General features: G+C 50.2%; 1 protein-coding gene across 1 annotated transcript in view; it reads right to left on the reverse strand.

Annotated features, from left to right (window-relative positions):
• LOC310785572 (zinc finger MYM-type protein 4-like) overlaps window positions 1–19,520 on the reverse strand; it is a 77,044-nt gene that overhangs the window by 47,737 nt on the left and 9,787 nt on the right. Inside the window, exons 5-13 of the mRNA XM_083646692.1 lie at window positions 19,172–19,342; window positions 17,881–18,134; window positions 16,458–16,638; window positions 15,418–15,621; window positions 7,941–8,091; window positions 7,476–7,591; window positions 6,665–6,841; window positions 6,055–6,205; window positions 5,634–5,806 (exon numbers count right to left, since the gene is read on the reverse strand). Of these exons, the coding sequence (XP_083502818.1) occupies window positions 5,634–5,806; window positions 6,055–6,205; window positions 6,665–6,841; window positions 7,476–7,591; window positions 7,941–8,091; window positions 15,418–15,621; window positions 16,458–16,638; window positions 17,881–18,134; window positions 19,172–19,342 (1,578 nt within the window). The remainder of the gene's footprint in view (window positions 1–5,633; window positions 5,807–6,054; window positions 6,206–6,664; window positions 6,842–7,475; window positions 7,592–7,940; window positions 8,092–15,417; window positions 15,622–16,457; window positions 16,639–17,880; window positions 18,135–19,171; window positions 19,343–19,520) is intronic.

Below are 19,520 nucleotides of genomic sequence, written 5' to 3' on the forward strand. Positions count from 1 at the left end.
GCTCACTACATCTGCCCTTTCTTTCTTCTTCTTTTTTACCCCAGGTGTGCATAAAATACAGGTTAAGAACTTATGGAAAAGTCATGGAAATCCATTGGTCAAAATGTGTATGAACCCTGAAGGCTTAAATTGAGCATTTATGAGAGATTTCAAAAATATCGAGATATACTGTATATCGTGTATCGCGATATAGCCGAAAAACATTGCGATATTCTTTAGAGGCCATATCACCCAGCCCTACAACCAAGTGGTATTTGCCATTTGTTCAGACTCACAGCCGAAGCGTGGCTTCTCAATGTTGGGCTGGGTATCCCTCCACTGGATCCAGCTCTTCCAGGCATCGATTCCGTACTGACTCTTCAGTGTGGGCGGCTCCCTCGACATGGCGATCACTGACTCCGATGCCTTAGCCGGCTGTTTCGACTTACGACCCTGGGAGAGAGAAGAAGACAAAAAATGTATCCCACTGCAGGTTACCTAGGCGACCAGCAACATATTTGAGCTAAGAATGCCTACGAGAGGGTACAACATAGGGTTGGGCGATATGTCAACATTTTCCAGCCGGCCACTGTCAGCCCATCAACCGGCGATTGCCAATATGTTTGCGCATATATAATGTAATGTATTATGTGTGTGCAACACCTGCAGGGGGCGCCACCCCCTGCAGGGGGGGGGGGCGAACAAGGTCCGGTTTAACGTGACTTATTGTTGCAGCTTGCCATTTCCTTTGTTATACTCTGCTGCAGACCAGAATTATAAACTGGAAACTGGAGGACGTTATAAAAGTTATAAATATAGTCACGTTATAAACAACTAACCAACGCTGGGGGTCGGGGTCCGTATGGAAACAGTGTTACTCGAAATGGTTAAAAGTTAAATCAATTTGGTCATTCAGTGGCGTTTTACTGCCATGTAAAGTAACTACTACGCTAGCCGCTAGCATTAGCCACAGTAGCCGACTACCCACAATGCATTACGTTATCCCAGCACCCGAACGACACGGCTGTAGAGCAGAATGGCTCTGCTGTAAAATCCTCATAGACGTTTTTTTTTTGTCAAGTTAAAACCATAGACTGTAAAACAGTCTATTACACCAGAAGAGGAAGAAGCACCCATCAGGCATCATGGCAGCTAGAAATAAGGTGGATAGACAGACATGAGCAACATTCAAACTCCTTCCCCAGGAGGTTTGTTACCTTGTTCTTGTCCCTGACTTTCCTGTGAACATGTCGTCGTCGTGAAGGGGCAGGCGGAGGGCTGGGGGCGGGCTCGGGTTGCTCTCTCAGCTGAGCCATCATCTCCAGAGTTTCTGCCAAGGACACCAGATAAAACATCAGAAAACATCTTGGAACAGATGCACATAAATGAAGTCAGGAAACACTGAAATCTGTACAACTTGGCCGCTCACCAACAGTGAAGTCGGCCTCGATGTCCATGGGAGGCGGGACTGAAGGCTGGGGCTCAGAATAAGGCTCACTGGCCGTGCCCGCAGGAACGTCTATGAGCGGGTGGAGCTTCTCGTGGGCGTACGGTCGACTGGGGGCGTCAGAGGAGGGCTCCTCCCAGTTGTTGAGGAAGCTGGCCAGGTCGTCAGCTGTGTCCAAGTCATCACTGTAGTTACTGGCACGGTCTGGAAAAGGGAGACATCAGAGCAACTCTTGATCCAGGATTCATACACAAGTTCCATTTAAATAATAATAATAATAATAATATATATGTATTTACATACAATATTTTTCAGAGATTATAATCTCGGTATTATAAGATTTTATCAGTTTAAAAAAATGTAGTACCGATATTTATCGATACCATCAATACTTTTGACAACCTTACCATCCGGGGCGTGAGGTTCCGGCCTCTCTCTCTCTTTCGCTTTCTCCACCAAACGATCCTTCTGCGGCTCCTTCTTCTTATCAGCGCCAGCCTCCTGGTCGGCCACCATCTCAGCCATGAGGATGAGCTCCGCCTCGAAGGGGTCGGATGGGATCTTCTCTTTGATCTCCTGGATGGTTTCCACGATGCGCTCAGCGCTGTCCAGCGTCACGGGAAGGAACATGGGGACAGGCAGCTGTGACAGACAGATTGGGGGGAAAAAATATTTTTTCATGTGCTGCAGAGTTCCCGAACATAAAATGTGGGATATGCCTGTGGATCAATTGAAACCATTCATTGCACTTCTGCACTCCCCTGGAACAGCGAACTTAGAATATATATATATATATATATATAATATATATATATATATACACTGTATATATGTTTTTTCCAGACCAACCACATGAAGCAAGACGAATGCACGTGTAAAAGGACAAAAACTAGTGAGACAAGGCATTAATTTGAAATTAAATAGAATTAGCCTAATGTGGCTAGAGGGTGCTGGGGGTATTTGACATACCGGTATGGGCAGGCCCATGGGCGTGGGAGTGTACTGGCTGTACATGCCCATCGGCATTGGAATAAACACTGGCACCGGGACAGGCAAGATTATCACCTTTGGGAAGTTGTCATCTGCAGAGAACAGAAGAGAGAGAGAGAGACAATATCAGAGATCTGAGACCAAAAGAGTGTGTGTGTGTGAGTATGTTTGTGTGCGAGTATGTTTGTGTGTGAGTATGTTTGTGTGAGTATGTTTGTGTGTGTAAATGAGTACTTGCGATGGAGGAAATAACCAAGCAGCCAAAGACGCATTACATTATCAAAGAGTGTTCAGCAGCTAGTGTCGCTCGGGTGCCGTCAGTAACCAACCACACTTACAAAATGGCTTCCCTGGACCAGGTCATTCAGCTTTCAACAACTGTCCCTTTTGTAATGAAATTAGGTAATATAACATCACTTTTGATCGTGCACATATCGCAACTTAACACTAACAGCAGCCTACAGTGTGTGCCGCTCGCATATCAGTCAGGTTGGCCAAAAATTATTTTTAATATAAGCTCTTTGGGTTGGTTAGTAATTATGCCAACTAGATAGTAGTGGCACTTTGCTACCCAGCTCAGGTTGGCTAACATTAGGTTCTAGCAGAGCATTTGGTATTGTGTAACCCCACTCACGGTCCAGATGGAAGAATTACTGGGGGAAAAGTCCTGGATTCCAGCTTTAAGATGATAACAAAGCAAGTATTTAATCTGCATATGCAAATAGTTGTTAATCAGTATTTAAAAAACAATGTAATCGAAGTATAATGTATGAAGAAGAAAAAGGGGGGGAATCATTTTGGATCCTATGTTTCTTAAGTTGTATGTTTACTAATGTACTCGCGGGTGTGTGTGTGTGTGTGTGTGTGTGTGTTACCTTACCTGTCTGTACTTCAGTGTCGACTGTGTGTGCTTTACAGGTGATTCCCTTGTTCTGGACCAACGGTCTACAGAGAAGGGCCTTGTTCTTCAGCACCTTGGGAGGAGGAAGAGCAGGAGCCTTCACAGCATCTGTCTGAGTGCAGGCCTGAAGGACAGAAAAACAATATCAACAATAATGACAACACCACAAACAGTAATAAAGGGATAATAATGACCCCCGTGGCTGCCTCATTTAACTCATTTCAGGAAAGTTAATTCTGTCCAGAGAACGGTGTTTAAAGAAACTTGATCATTTCTAATGAGACCTCCTTTGCAAAATAGAATATGAATAAGCTACAAAATAAGCCTGTTTTCACTCCTTCAACTTACATTTCCAATGCTCTTCCTAAGGATAGTGCCTGTGGAGACAATGACAGAGCATGAGTCAAAGGCAACAAAGAGCAAACATGCACAACAAACACAACGGGTGAAATTGGGAGTTAGGACAATGACTGAGGACAATGACTGATCTACAGAGTACCGTAAATTCCGCACTATAAGCCGCACCTGCAAAGTTGACTGTTTTTTACATATATAAGCCGCACCGGACTATAAGCCGCGGGTGTTTTAATGGTATTTTTTTTTTTTTTTTTTTATTGTGTTTTAATGTTTAATTACCATATGTAAGGGTTCATGCACAGAGGGGATTGTCGGGAAAGAGATGGCTGTTTGAGGAAGCTCCCATTTATTAACATTTCAACAAAACAACATAACACAACACCACCTGTGTTTTTTTTTACAGTGCACACAGTGTCATACAGTGTCATACAGTGTGGTGAAAAGAGGGCAAGAGAGGAAATTAAAACAGAAGTGGATTTATAGTTAGAAAGAGTGCTAAAGAAGAGAGAATTCAGTTTTTTTTTTTTTTTTTCCTGAAAAAATCCATAGATAAGCCGCACCGTTATATAAGCCGCAGGGGCCAAAAAAGGCCAAAAAACGGGGAAAAAGCCGTGGCTTATAGTCCGGAATTTACAGTATATGCGCCATCTCTCAATCACGTATATCTCAAAATATATAATAGGTAAGTGTGTGTGTGTGTGTGTGTGTGTGTGTGTGTGTACACACCTTGCTGGGCAGAGCCACTGGCGAGCGAGACGACGTTACCGATGACAGGAGTGGCCTCGGTACCTGCAGATCCACGGGACGAGGTGATGGAAGCAGCAAACAGAAAGGGAGAGAACAAACACATAACAGAGACAATAGAGACACTGCATGAAATAGGCCACGCCCATCATGGGGGAAAAGCTCCGTTAATTTCCACACACCAGCGTCATTTTCCTTGAATTAAACATAGCTAAAAGCTGTTGTGTGCTGGGCTGCGCAGACAACAATGTAAAACATCGCCAGTTAAAGTTTTTTTGTACTCCTGAGCAAAACAAGGAAGCCATTGAGAATTGGTGAGAAGAAAAATGTGGATCTAGCTGTCAAGGAAGTAAGTTGGAGTGTTCATCATCCGTACATACAATCTTTTTGTGCAACACGCAACCATGCACGCGACATAGGAGAACGCCAGGATTGGAGGGGGGGTTTCTGTTTTCCCCCGTTTTGGACGTGGTTTCTGAATGATGACGCGTTACGCAGTGTCTCTATGCAAATCTAATTTGAATAATAATCAAGATTTGGCTCAGTGGTCATTCATTTAGGAACTTCCTGACGTGATTCTGAGAGTAATGGTTTCAATTCATACCCCACTGACTCGCACTAAAATAAAAAAAACAATCATAACTGGAGGCTCAAACCAATGTGCAAAAAAATTAAAACTGGTGAGAAATGTGCTCATTGTATTCATCATCTCCTACGGAAGAGGATTAGAGTCACGTGAAAAATGTATTGAGTTTTGACTTTATTTTTATATTTGAGTCTCGAGATTAAAGTCAGAATTCTGAGAGAGAAAAAGTCAGAATTCTGGGATTCTCTGAAGAAAATCAGAACCTTCAGGGAGTTTAAACTCGGAATTCGGAGATTAATCTCAAAAGGAATAAAACGGGCAAAACGAATCTAAAAGATCAAGAAGAAGACGTACCTTTGGTGAGTACCTGGCCCTGACTGAATATCTTGTTGCTACAGAATTGCAGCAGACAACTCAGGTCACAGAAGTGCTTGACTTCCCCCAGCATGGGCAGAGTCTGCATCAGCTTCCTCTTGCGACCGCAGGTGTCACACTGGGCAACCTGAGAGAAAGAAAATAATGCGTGCATTAAAGCTATGCACACAGACACACAGACAAGCACACACACGACTTCAACTTTATTATATAGATTATGATTATGACCAGCTCTAGTATTCAGGCTTGCTTACATGACAGAAGAGCATGGTGTATTTGGACCTGCAGTCGTCCGAGCAGAACTCCTCGGCCGTTCCTCCGTACTGTCCCGTCACCAGCACCTTGGAGACGGAGTAGCAGTAGGCACAGCAGCGACAGTATTTGCCCCAGTTCTTGGCCAGGTCGTGGTTATACAGCAGCTTACAGCCTGGGAAGGGAGACAGGAGAGGCTCAGGGTTCCTGCGTACCGTTTTTAGATGTCAATTAGGCTTGGGAATGTGACGTTGTGAAGTTTCTGAGACCCACCCACTGTCGCCATTTTACTTGCTGTCACGCTCGCACAGTGTCTGCACCGCGGTTTTCTGTGCGTTCGCTTCCTTTTATTGGGGATTGATTCCCAAGCCTAATATGAAACCCTGCATTAACCCCCGTGGACATTTTTGTCCGTCTTCTTACCGTCGCTGCAGAAGTGGCAGTCTTTGTTGTTGATCTTCTTGACGTCTCGGACGACCTTTTCCACGTTACAGTATTCACACACCCCCGTCACACAGTTGATCTTCTTATACTCCTGAGAACAGGCCACGCTACACACAAAAACCAGGTTGTCCTGCGCGCACACACACACACACACAAACACAGAGTTTGTGTTAGCCAACTCAGAGTTCTACATCCACAAAAGCTCTCAATAATAATAATAATAATAATAATAATAATAATGATTGGATTTATATAGCGCCTTTCCAAGGCTCAAAGCGCTTCACAGAATCATTATTCGTTCACACCATTCGTACCGGTGGTTCAGAAGCGTGGCAGCCACACATTGGCGCTCAACGGCCCCTCCGACCACCATCATTCATGTCTACATTCATACCAATCATATGGGAGCAAGCAGGGTTAAGTGTCTTGCCCAAGGACACAACGACAGCAGCTGGGAGGGAGCAGGGATCGAACCGCCAACCCTTGCGTCATTGGCCGACCCGCTCTACCTCCTGAGCTAAAGCCGCCCTCAAGTCATGTTTGTATGTCTTTCTTAAAAGAAGCCCCCCCCCCCCCGCCCACAGGTTACCTTAGTCTGGACGAGTTCAGGTTTAGTGGTTATGAGGCGGTAGCACTGGAAGCATGGCAGTTTGGCCGGGCCGTTGAGCAGGGTCTGGCTGGGGGTGGCGGGGGCGGTGGCCTGGATGGGGGTCACTGGCACCTTCGTGAAGACGTTCACCTGTTTCTGGGTGCTCTTGAACTTCTCCTGTAGCACAGAAAAGCAAAGAGCAATGACTGAAAAAACCTATGACAAAAAGATACTCTATGTTGTATCAGAGCAGTGGTTCTAAAATGGGGGTCCGGGGACCCCCAGGAGTCCGTGGCACTTTGCAGGAAGTTTGCAAGGTTTCAGGAAAATAAAAAATACTTTTTCTGTGTGCAAAAGCTTCATAGTCCAACGAAAACATTTTATGCTTTAAATCTAAAATGGTTCATGGATTACATTCTAATCTAACAAACCTATCAATTTAAATGTCAAGCACGTTACCGTGGAAACAATTAAGCTTAGCCCAAAATCACAAATCAGAATGAGGGGGTCCCCGGTATATTTTCTATCTTGTATGGGGTCCTTGGCTGAAAAACATTTGAGAACCTCTGGTATAGAGTAAACAAAGACTGCAATGCAAATCCAGGCTGCAGTAAACTTGTCTTCCCCCTCAAATAATGTAGTCCCCAAACAAGCCAATCAGTAAGAAATATGTGTGACCCCCCTCTCCAAATAATTTGTATGTTTGTGTGGCCATAACAACAGAGAAACTAAGAATCTGCAAGCGTTCAGCGTGAAGTACTTTGTTTTCAGTCTGCGGGGTTTTCAAGTTGTAGTCTGAAGGCCACATTACCTGAAAAGCCATGACACAGGGTAGAGTGCAGAAGTTCCTGATGGAGGTATCGGACATGGCTAGGTGGTAGGCTGGCACTGTGGTCTTACCACAGCTGTCACAAGTCAATGGAGCACCTGTGAGGAGGGATGGGGGGGGGGGGGTGGTTTAATAAGAGACTTGACCAAGACAGCAGAAGCAGAAGGATTTACTTTTTTTTCTTCAATTCCCAAAAGATCTGTATATCATGATTAATATGAGAGCGGGCGATGGAGAGATGTAGAGTAAGCAAGAGAGAGACAGAGGAGAAAAAGTAGCACAGGCTGAACGCTCTCCATCCTCAAGTGTGTTTAGCATTTTTTGGTATCAAGAATTATAGACCGAGTTCCAGTGGCCACACGTTTAGAGTGAGGTGTTTCATTTGTCTACATGTGTAGGACCGAGCAAGTGTGAGACACTTTTCTGGACAAAATAAATGTCCAGTACCTGATGCACTGACAGACTGGACCTTGTATGCCATCACACAGCTGCTGGTACAGAAGAGCTCCACCACGTCCTCGTTGTTCTTGTTTTCCGTCATGTCTGACACCAGCTGGGAAGTGTGGCACATGCTACATGGCTGCGGTGTCTTGATTTTCTGCGACGCCACAAAATCAATACAAGATTAAATTTTAGGCCGGAGAAACAGTCCTTTAACCCAGTGATTCCCAACCAGGGGTAGGTGTACCCCTAGGGGTACTTCAGCAGCTTACAGGGGGTACTTGGAAAGATTGGGGATTACAATGTATTTCCAAAATGATAATAACTGATTACTTTTTCCAATTGAAAACTAAGGGGTTGTCCTACAACCCAGGTTTTATGAGTGAAGCGAGGCTCCCACCTATTGCCATCTCTGCGTGGTACACGCTATCGAATGCTCTTACCTTTTATTACTTTAAAAGTGTCCTTTCCAACCATCCATTAGACCGTTGACAGGATGCAGACTGGACCCTTGGAAAATCCGGGGCGATCCTGACGGTCTCATGGTCTCCCATCCAATAGCAGGAGTAGAGGCGGGCACAAGCCCTCACGCCTGGAATTGGACCGGGAAAACACCACTCACCCGGCATTCGGCCAGAACCAGACAGACTGGCAGCAAGGCACCTGAGGTGGGAGCCTCGCTTCACTCATAAAACCTGGGTTGTAGGACAACCCCTTAGTTTTATTTCGTTGAAGCTCGGCTCCCACCTATTGCCACCTTACAACCGACCTTGCTGCAAAGGAGCACCTAAGTGCCCGACCTTGCGACTCTCGATCGAAAAATGGGCCGTCACGGCTTATAGCGCATGGGAACCCGATAAGGATTGGGGAGCAGTCAGCGAGGCAACTAGTCCGCGGAGGCAGACAGAACCGCATGAGCGAATGTCGCGCCTCCCACATCCAGACTATAAAACCTCACAAAGGTATGGTGAGTCGACCATGACGCAGCTGCGCACATATCTTCCACCGTCACACCGCGCAACAGCGCCCAGGAAGAAGCCACGCCCCGAGTAGAGTGGGCCTTAATTCCTTCCGGTGGAACCTTCCCAGCGGCAGAATAGGCCAAGTTAATGGCCTCCACTATCCAGTGCGATAGACGCTGTTTGGACAACGGCTTGCCCAGAGCCTTAGCCCCATGGCACACCAGAAGCTGGTTAGACGTACGCAAAGTACGCGTCTTGGCCACATAGGCACGGAGCGCCTGCACGGGGCAGAGCGACCTAAGTCTCCTCTCTTCCGCCGAAGAAGAGGCAGAAGGCTCAAACGCGACCAGGTCTATGGTCATGGACCTGAAGCCAGCCCCAATACACTTAGGCTGATAAGCAGGGTTCGGGCGGAGCGTGGCCCTGCGCCCATCGTTAGAGAACACCATGCACGATTGTTGCACTGACAGGGCAATCAAGTCTCCCACTCTCTTGCCGGAAGACAAAGCGAGAAGCAATGCCGTCTTCAGCGAGAGGTGTTTCAGGTCGGCAGCGTCGAGTGGTTCAAACGGGGGCCTCGAGAGGCCATCCAAGACCGTGACCAAGTCCCACTTGGGAAAGATGTTCCTTGTCTGGGGGCGAAGCTTGCGCACACCCGTCATGAAACGAGAGACCAAAGACAGGCCTCCCACTGTCTTGCCCTCGATGTCCATGTGGCAGGCCGAGATGGCGGCCACATAAACCTTAAGGGACTGCGGCGACTGGCCCGCTTCGTACAGACCCTGGAGGAAGCAGAGAATGGGCCGAACGTCGCAGGTCACCGGGTCCAGGTTCCTTTCTGCGCACCAGCGTGAGAAGGACCGCCACTTGTAGGTGTACTGAGTGCGAGTCGAGGTGGCTCTAGCACTCTGTATGGTTTGCACGACGTTCGCAGGCAGGCCCTGGGCTAGCAACCGTTCCCGTTCAGGGACCAAGCGGCCAGCTTCCACTTGTGTGGGGATGGGTGGAGTATCTCTCCGCCCGCCTGCGACAGCAGGTCCTTCCGACGCGGCAGCAGCCACGGAGGACCTCTCGTCAGAGTGATCAGATCCGCAAACCAGACCTGCGACGGCCAGTGCGGGGCTACCAGAATGAGCTGTAGCCCTTGCTGTCTCACCCTGGCTAGCACCTGGGGAATCAGTGCGATTGGGGGGAAGGCATAGAGGGCCGCCCTCGGCCAGACGTGCGCCAGCGCGTCGTGGCCCAACGGTGGATCGTCCGCGAGGATGGAAAACCACTGGGGGCAATGGTGTGCGAGCCGCGAGGCGAAGAGATCGACGCTGGCTTGCCCGAACCTGGCCCAGATCTGCTCCACCACCTGTGGGTGGAGAACCCATTCTGAATTGCGCGGGTTGCCCCGCGATAGCAGGTCCGCTCCCAGGTTGAGGTGGCCCCGAATGTGTGCCGCCGACAGGGACAGCAGGTGGAGACGGGCCCACTCGTGGATGACCGTAGCCAGCTGGTTCAGAGCCAGCGACCGGACACCGCCCTGGCGGTTGATGTACGCCACTGTCGCGGTGTTGTCCGACCGTATCAGTACATGGTGGCCCATGATCTGATGTTGGAAGTGCCAAAGAGCGAGGCGAACTGCCTCCAGCTCTAGTATGTTTATGTGGCGAAGCTGTTGGGCTTGCCATCGCCCGTTTGCAGCCTGGCCTTCGAAGACCGCGCCCCAGCCCCAAAGGGAGGCGTCGGTCCGAATCACTCGCCTGAGTGGGACCGGACCCAGTCTGGCGCCCTCTAAGAGCCAACAGCGGTCCGTCCACACTTCCAAGGCTTGGCGAGCGCGGTCCGACAGCGCAAGGACGCGGGACCGATGTATCGCTGGGTCCAAGCGATGACCGAGGAACCACCTTTGGAAGGGGCGCATGTGCAGCAGCCCCAGAGGAATTGCCGCGGTCGCCGCGGCCATAAGGCCCAGTAGCACGGAGCACTGGTGAACGGAGATCGTGCGTGCGTGACGCCGAGTCTCCGCTGTCCTCCGAAGGTTGTCCAGCCTCTCCGGAGAGAGGCGGGCGCGCATTGAAAGGGAGTCTAGCTCCAGACCCAGGAAGGTTGTGACCTGTTGAGGCACAAGGGCGCTCTTGCGCCAGTTTATAAGGAACCCCAAGGCCTGGAGGTGGGAAGTCAGCACCTCGGTGTGTGCGGACACCATCTCGCTCGAGCTCGCCGCTATCAGGGCGTCGTCGAGGTAGACGTAAACGCGGATCCCCATCTCTCGGAGGGGAGCCAGCGCTGTGTTGACGCAGACTGTGAAAGTCCTGGGACTTAGAGACAGGCCGAAGGGGAGTACGCAGTACTCGTAGGAGACTCCCTGAAAGGAGAACCGGAGGTACCTCCTGTGCCTTTCCACGATGGAAACGTGGAAGAAGGCGTCCTTTAGGTCGACTGACGTGAAGAAGTCCCCGGGTCTGATCGCTCTGAACAGTGTGGGGAGCGTCAACATGCGGAAGGGAAGCTTCCTGAGCAGGGGGTTTAGCCGCCTGAGGTCGAGGATGGGCCGTAAGGACCCGTCCTTCTTGGGCACCAGGAAGTACCTGTGGTAGAACCCGGACTGCCTGTCCTTGTCCGGCACGGGCCGTATCGCGCCCTTTGCCAGAAGCGAGGAGACTTCCTCGCCGAGGACAGCCATGGAGTCCGCATTCGCCAGGTCTGAGACAGGGATGCCCGTGAAAGCCGGCGGGGGGGCCGCGAACTGCAGCGCGTAGCCCTTCTCCAGCGTTCGCAGCACCCACGGTGTGGGTCTGCACAGCCTCTTCCACAGGGGGAGGCTGTTTGCCAGGGCAGGTCTGGTGCCCTGTGTCGGGGTTACCCTTGGCACATGATCCTGAGGCGCCACGGCACACGGCCCCAGCAGGACGTCCCCAGGGGGGGTGCGTCCCGGAGGCCGTGGCAGCATGGCGTGCAGCCCCGGCAGGACCAGCCCATAGGGGCTGCGTCCCGGAGGCCGCGGCGAGTCGTCGCCCGTGGTGTGCGGCCCCAGCAGGACCAGCCCGGGGGGGCTGCATCCCGGAGGCCGCAGGAGGTCGTTGCCCGGCTGGTGCGACGACAGCTGTGGGGGGGGAATAGCAGGGGGGCCTGCAGATGGTGAGGTGCCCTCCGAGCACCTCGCAGCTTTCGCTGCCAAGGGACACGTACTGAGCAAGGCTCTCTTCGGCGCTCGACAACACTGTGGGACGCCAGGTCCTGGCAGCGTGGAGGCTGCCCCTCCCCCCCCCGGGGGACCGCTAGGTACGCGCCGGGCCTCGGGGCCCGGTCGCGGTGGCCGACTTGTCAGGGTTACGGCGGGAGCCCCTGCTGCGGCGGGCACGGCTTCCTCGACCCGCGCCAGTCCAGGCTGGCTGGGGAGGTGTTGGCCCCGCGTTCCTTGGGGCATTCGAGCTGTTCCTGTCTGCGTTGGCTGGGGGACCGGACCACCCCTGGGGTTGCCTGTCCCGTGGACGGCGTGCAGGGCTGCCGCGGGTCGTCGTCGAACGACCTCGGGCAGGGGGTGGCCTCGCTGTGTGATGGGTCGCCCCGGTCTTGCGCGGCAGGACTCTGCCGACCGCCTCCGTGTCCTCACGCCGCCTCTGGGCCCTGCTGGCGAGGTCCGCCATTGAACCGAAGAGCCCGGTAGGGCAAACGGGCGCGTTGAGGAGGTCCGTCCTCTCATGGCCACGCAGGCTGGTGAGCTGCAGCCAGAGGTGACGCAAGGCGGCCACCGAAGATCCCATGACCCTCCCTGAGTCCTCCGACACACACTCCAGCATCTTGAAGACGTAGTCGGAGACCCGGCGTAGCTCAGTGAACATTTCAGGCTCGGGGGCTGCTTGGACCTGGTCTACCAGGAAGCAATGATACTTAAGCAGGAAGGCCATGGTGTTGGCCATGGAGGCCGCCTGGCCTGCCGCCAGATAGGACTTTTCCAGGAGCGAAGCAGTCTCCCTGCAGGCTGGGGAGGGGAGCAAGGGCTTCCCTTCCTTCTTCTGGCCTGGGAGCAGGTGGTCCGCCACCGCCTTCTCCAGTGGGGGGGGATGTTCATAGCCTGATTGGGCCCCTTCCACGACGCTAGACCAGCACTTAAAGCGTCGGATGGGGGCCTCAGAGGAGTAGGGTTTGGTCCAGGATCGCTGAACCCTACGCTGCACGTCGGGGCAGAAGGGCAGGCTGCCCCGTAGCGGCGTCTCAACGGCGCGGAAGTGGGAGGCGGTGAACATGTCCTTCTCGACGGTAGGGGGCGTAGGCCAGTCCCAGTCGAGGGCGGAAACAGCCCTGGCCACGACCTCCCTGAACTCCCTCTGGTAGATCTCAGAGGAGATGTCGTCAGGAGGGGGGAGCCCCCCGGGGTGAGCCCTTTCTGGGTTACCCGGGCCGGCCAGCAGGGAGGCCTCATCATCCCGTTTTGGGTGGATCTCGAGGAAGTCATCCCAGGGTCCCCCGCCTCCGGCCATCTTGGCGGAAAGGCGAGCCCATTCCGAGACACGGGAGTTAGCCGCACCTTCACCCGACCTGGGGGAGGGGGGCAGGGAACAGCGGGAACCATGTGGGGAACGCAGGTGGGGACCGCGCTGGGAACCCGTCTTGTGCTGTGAACCCGCTGGGAAACTGTGCCGGGTATACTGCTCGCACTGCCGTGATCCCGGCGGGAAGTCACGCTGGGAACCTACCTGGCAGCTGTGCTGTGAACCCGACCGAGAACCGCGTTGGGAAATTCGCGCGTCATGCCGCGGGCGCTTCGGCGGGGAGCACTGTTGGGAACCTACCTTTTTTCTTTGGTAGCTGTGCTGCGAACCCGACCGGGAACCCCGCGCATCTTGCCGTGGGCGCTTCAGCGGGCAGCGCTGCTGGGAACCCTCCTTGTGGCCATGCTGTGAACCCCAACGAGACACACGTGGGGAGCTCACCTGGGAGCACTGCTGGGAACCCTCCTTGTGGCCGTGCTGTGAACCCAAACGAGAAGCACGTGGGGAGCTCTCCTGGGAGCTGTGCTGGGAGCCCTCCCGAGAGTTGTCAACGTGCTGCTGTCCGAGAGGCAGCGGGGTGTCGGAGGTAGCAGGCCCAGAGGTAGTCTGACTCTGGCTGGGCTCAGCTGCAGCAGCAACGCCGCCAGCGTGGCCTCTGAAGAAGTCTGCCCTGTATTTTTGAGTGCTACGAGGCATCTCAGTACAGGCGAGGCAAAACTCCGGATCTCCGAGGCAGCTATCTGCGTGGGCCTGTCCCAGGCATTCAACACACAGCGTGTGCGAGTCCTTGGCTGATAGCCACGCGCCACACTTGTCCGCACAGCGCTTCGCCTTGTTAACACTAGCCATCCTTTTAGAACACGCGGTAGTGACAGGCGAACAACGTTAACGTTAATGTATCCTCTTCTTTATCGCCTTGTGGGTAACACTGAAGCAAGCGAGTTACACAAACCACTGAACGTGGCAGACCGAGCGCGCGTAGGCGGCAGGCTATTTTAGCGGGTCTTAACTCTAGCAAGCCAGTCGGCAGTGGTGCCGACTAATACCTGTAACCCAATACAAGAACGAGACTAAGCTACGAAACACGTGACGCTAGTAGCGGAGAGTTATCTCTACGTGAGGTTAGCTTAGACAGAGCAATTCAATTAGCAAGCATACAACGACACTCGGACCGGCTTGTTCTTAAAAGCCGCCGACACGTGAAAAAAACACTTAGCTTTGTCGCTCGCCTCCAACTTTCACCGCCCAGGCGAAGGTAACCTTCCAGACCGGAAAATCAACGACCGAGGTTCCCGTCCGCTACGCCGATGTACGGGGAGCAGTTGAAGTGAAGTGGTCGGGCAAGCTAACGCTAATCTGGAGCAATAATTCACACGTCTGTCCTTGGCCGAATGCAGGTAAGAGTGTTTTCCCGGTCCAATTCCAGGCGTGAGGGCTTGTGCCCGCCTCTACTCCTGCTATTGGATGGGAGACCATGAGACCGTCAGGATCGCCCCGGATTTTCCAAGGGTCCAGTCTGCATCCTGTCAACGGTCTAATGGATGGTTGGAAAGGACACTTTTAAAGTAATAAAAGGTAAGAGCATTCGATAGCGTGTACCACGCAGAGATGGCAATAGGTGGGAGCCGAGCTTCAACGAAATAAAACTGTCAGAATTGTATTAAAGATGAGTAATTAAAATTATTTTAATAATGAGATGTGTTAGAGAGGTCATCTAAAAGTTTAATATAAGTTTAATATAACACATTTAGGAGAATTATCGACACGCATGAGTGAGGGGTACTATTGGCATGGTAAAACAGCTCAAGGGGTACATAACACAAAAAAGGTTGGGAACCACTGCTTTAACCCATCGATACCTGATGCAGCATTTGCGTGTATATCCCTCATTTGTGTGTGTATCCCTTTAAGACCGCGAACCGTCTTAAAGGGATACACACACAAATGCTGCATCAGCTATCAATGGGTTAAAGCTGCATCTTATCTTGATTTATTTATTTTTTGCCCAAGATGTCAAATTGTGATTTGGGAATGGCGTACCTCTTTGAACTTGACCAGACATTCCGACGTGCACAGGGTTTTGTTGCCCCCCTCCAGCTTCAGTACGAGGGGCTTGTTCTGGCAGTAGGCGCCGCAGTTCTCACAGCTAGCCATGGACAGGTTGTTGACCATGCGGAAACGGCTAAAACAGGCGTCGCTGCAAATCTTGTGGACAGCATCGTTCAGGATCACCTCGTGTTTGCTCTGCGGGAGGGAAGAGCAGTGGGGATGATGGTACTTTTAGGAAAACATTTCATTTGATGTAAATATATATTTAGGCGAGTTAAAAGGTTTATTTGTATGTACAACCTCTATATTTAGATCTTGAGATAAATATTTTCCTCTTAACCATTGATAAAGAGATGCGGTATATGCGATATGCCCAATCATAAGATTGTAACTGAAACTTTATTTAACAAGGCAGGACAAATCTAAGTGTCATCTCTTCTCAACTGATGGTCTTCGCCCCAGAATACATTCATTCTAACTTAAGTTATAAGTTAAGTAAGTTATCCTTTTATTTATGCCGATGGGGAAATTCATCCTCTGCATTTGACCCATCCTCTACTAGGAACCTTCCTACAACTAGGAGCAGTGGGCAGCCGCAGTGCAGCGCCCAGGGACCAACTCCAGTTCTTTTGCCAGTGCCTTGTTCAGGGGCACTGACAGGAGTATTAACCCTAACATACATGTCTTTTGGTGGTGGGAGGAAACCGGAGCACCGAGAGAAAACCCACACGAACACGGGGAGAACATGCAAACTCCACACAGAAAGGACCTGGGATGGACCAGGGTTTGAACCCGGGACCTTCTTGCTGTGAGGCAACAGTGCTAACCACTGAGCCACCATGCCGAAATGTATGCTTTTGAATTCATACCATCATATGAACAATAAATAAACATATAGAGGCCTTTATTTATCTTTTTCAAAAACAGCTCTACTAATAAAGTTTATGACTAACTTTATTAATGCTCATTCTTAAAATTAAAATAAATGAATGAATGAATGACTGAATAAGAGGCTGTTCCATTTTCCTTACAATGCAGTATCTGGTGCAAATGCTGCAGATTGACTTGGATGCGATCTGCTGGACAGGTATTTTGGTGGAGATGTTTCTCTTGTAGTTGAAGGAGGACAGGCAGGTTTGGCTGCAGAAGTCCTTCATAGTGCCATTGGAATCCACCGGAGACAGGATGACATCCTGAGGACGCAGTATCATCCTGAGGGGGAGAGAGGAGATGGAGCAAAGACCCCAAATCAGTGACAATCATGTTTACAGGCAGGCTGATATTCAGTGAGTGGGACTTACTAAACACCAGCTCAACAACCTCATTCAGATGACAGTCATCTGATCAATCAGGATACCATTTTGATCCATCTCAAAGACCTGGCTTACCGTTTTAATGTCTGTGGAAAGGGAGACCTTTAAGCCAGATAGCTCTATCTCAGGGGTGTCCAAACTTTCTTGAATGGGGGCCAGATAAGATAATGTGAAAATGCCAGGGGCCCAGCTGCTTCTCACATCATATGGATTATATATACATGTATATTTTTTAAATCACATACAATACAATTGTAGGCTACTCTAAGGATTTTGTTTACCATATTAGTTCCGCCTGCGTTGTTCCTATCCACCTTATTTCTAGCTGCCATGATGCCTGATGGGTGCTTCTTCCGCTTCCGGTGTAATAGACTGTTTTACAGTCTATGGTTTTAACTTGACAAAAAAAACTTCTATGATGATTTTACAGCAGAGCCATTCTGCTCTACAGCCGTGTTGTGCAGCCAAAGAGTATAACAAAGGAAATGGCAAGCTGCAACAATAAGTCACGTTAAACCGGACCTTGTACCCACAATTATTTTTTACAGTGGGGCATTAAAAAATAAGGTGGATAGGTGCTTGTCTACAAACTGTATGATAGTGCTGTCATCGTTAGGTGAAGGGGGAAAAAATGCAAAGTGAACTTGCTTGATTAACCAATACTCTGTGGAGGGCCACATATAGGATATTTTGAGAGACAAGCCGCTTAAAATCGGTCCGCGGGCCGCAATTGGCCCCCCGGGCCGGACTGTGGGCATGCCTGCAAATAGTGGATCACTTCAAACAACTCCAAGGCACCAACAACCACCATGGCACGGTCAAAGTCATTGAGATCACACCCCCCCCCCCCCCCGCCCGCCCCCCATTCTGATGTTTGATGTGAACATTAACTGAAGCTGTAGATCTGCACCTGCATGATCTTATGGATTGCACCTCTGCCACATGATTGGCTGAATGGATAATTGAATAATTAAGCAGGTGTACAGGGAGGCGTCGTGCCTAATAAAGTGCTCTCTTTTCCTTCTTTCTCTCTCACACACTAAATAAAGTGTGTTTCTTTCAAATCACCATAAGAAAAAGGTGGGAAAGATGAGACACAGGAAACAAAGGGGGAAAAAATACTGTTTTCTACCAAACTCACTTAAAGCAGTAGTGGCAGTTCTTGGTGAGTTGTTTGAGCGGGGTCAGTGATCCGGACAGGCAGGAAGTGGAGCAGAAGAGGGCCGGGGAGCCCTTCCTCTGGTAAGCCGTCTGTCCTTTGATCAGGTTCTTCTTGCAGTGGGAGCAGACCATGGTCTGGGCCGGGGGGTGGAGGGCGGGCGCGCTCGGGAGTTCGGTCGCTGGAGATGTGGAGTTTCCCGTCACAGAGAAGACCGAACCGATCTTCAAGTCGTCCTGTCAACAGAAGAATAGTGACACGGTGATACAGAGTGATAGCGTGGTAGAGAGGTTAAGACCCTGTCTCTGGGCCCACATGTAACACTGCTGGACTATAGGAACCTCTGCTACTGTGTCTCCTCTACCCAGTCTAAAACCAAAACACACCACATCAATTGTTTAGACATTCATGTTGATCTGCGATTCAGAGTGAAACCAAACATTCATTTTCAAGGGGAGATGGGAAATAACATCTGTCAAGTCACAACAAGCACTCAATCATGTGGCCATTTGGCTTGGACCAGTGCTGGGGTCACAGGTCATAGGGTCCAAGTCACAACCCTATCCCAGCTATTTTACTTTTAACCTCCAAACATTTGCTTTTAGAATGTATAGCGCATTGCTGAACAATATATTGAATTCAAACTGAATGTTATATGAAAAAACACCATTTTTATCACAAAAGGTTGTCGCATGAGCATTTTTGTAATACACAAAATCAATGAATGAAGTAGAGAATGGGAGTTTTGCCTTGCAGTTGGTCCTTCAAGCCTAAAACTAACAGACTGGTCATCAGTGGAAAGTCCAATGAGAAACACTCCCACAATCTGCTATCCACCAATAGGGGTGGAAATCGATACAGCATAGTATTGCGATATTTTGTATGGCAATATATCGCATGAATGCCAAGTATCGCAATTTTATCATATAAATTGTCAAGTGCATGCAACATTTATGACAGGTTTTTATGACAGTGTTGGTCAGTCTGTCTGCTTGACAATCCCATTTTACTGCAATAAAATGATTGAAGTGAGATGAACAGACTGCAAACTTTATCTCATCATTAGGTGACTCAGACTTTAGACTTGAACACTGGGGACTCGAGACTCGACCCGAGATATTGTGACTTGACTAAAACACTGGTTTCAAGTCACAACAAGTCATCACATTTCTAACTCGGGTCCGACTGTACCCCATGACTTTGAGTCCACATGTCTAGATCGAACACTGGAAAGTAGTCACTCCACTACCTCCACATTTGCATAATACTCTACCTTTGCAGTGTTGGGCTCATCTTTAATGCTCGCTGTAGCTGTAGAGGAGTTGAGAGCCTGGTCGTACTCCTCGTCCAGGGGCTCGTCCTTCACCTTCACCAGGGCTGGAGAGATGGATGGGTTGACCGTGTCACGTGAAGGCGATGTCCGGGATGGAGCCTGCGAACTCTCCTAAGACACAGAAAGCAAGTCTGAATTAATACTGCTGGGCAGGAGTCTTCAAAGTCTGAGACTATGGGCCTCCCCGCAGACAAAGCTTGGAAAAAGGTGCCTCCCCTTAGTTTACTTGCTCAGCTTCGCTAAATTCGTGGATGCCTATTTCAATCATTTGTTTTAAGACTTAACATCC

This window comes from Poromitra crassiceps (genome assembly GCF_964638095.1).
Source record: "Poromitra crassiceps genome assembly, chromosome: 11".
Taxonomy (NCBI): Eukaryota; Metazoa; Chordata; class Actinopteri; order Beryciformes; family Melamphaidae; genus Poromitra; species Poromitra crassiceps.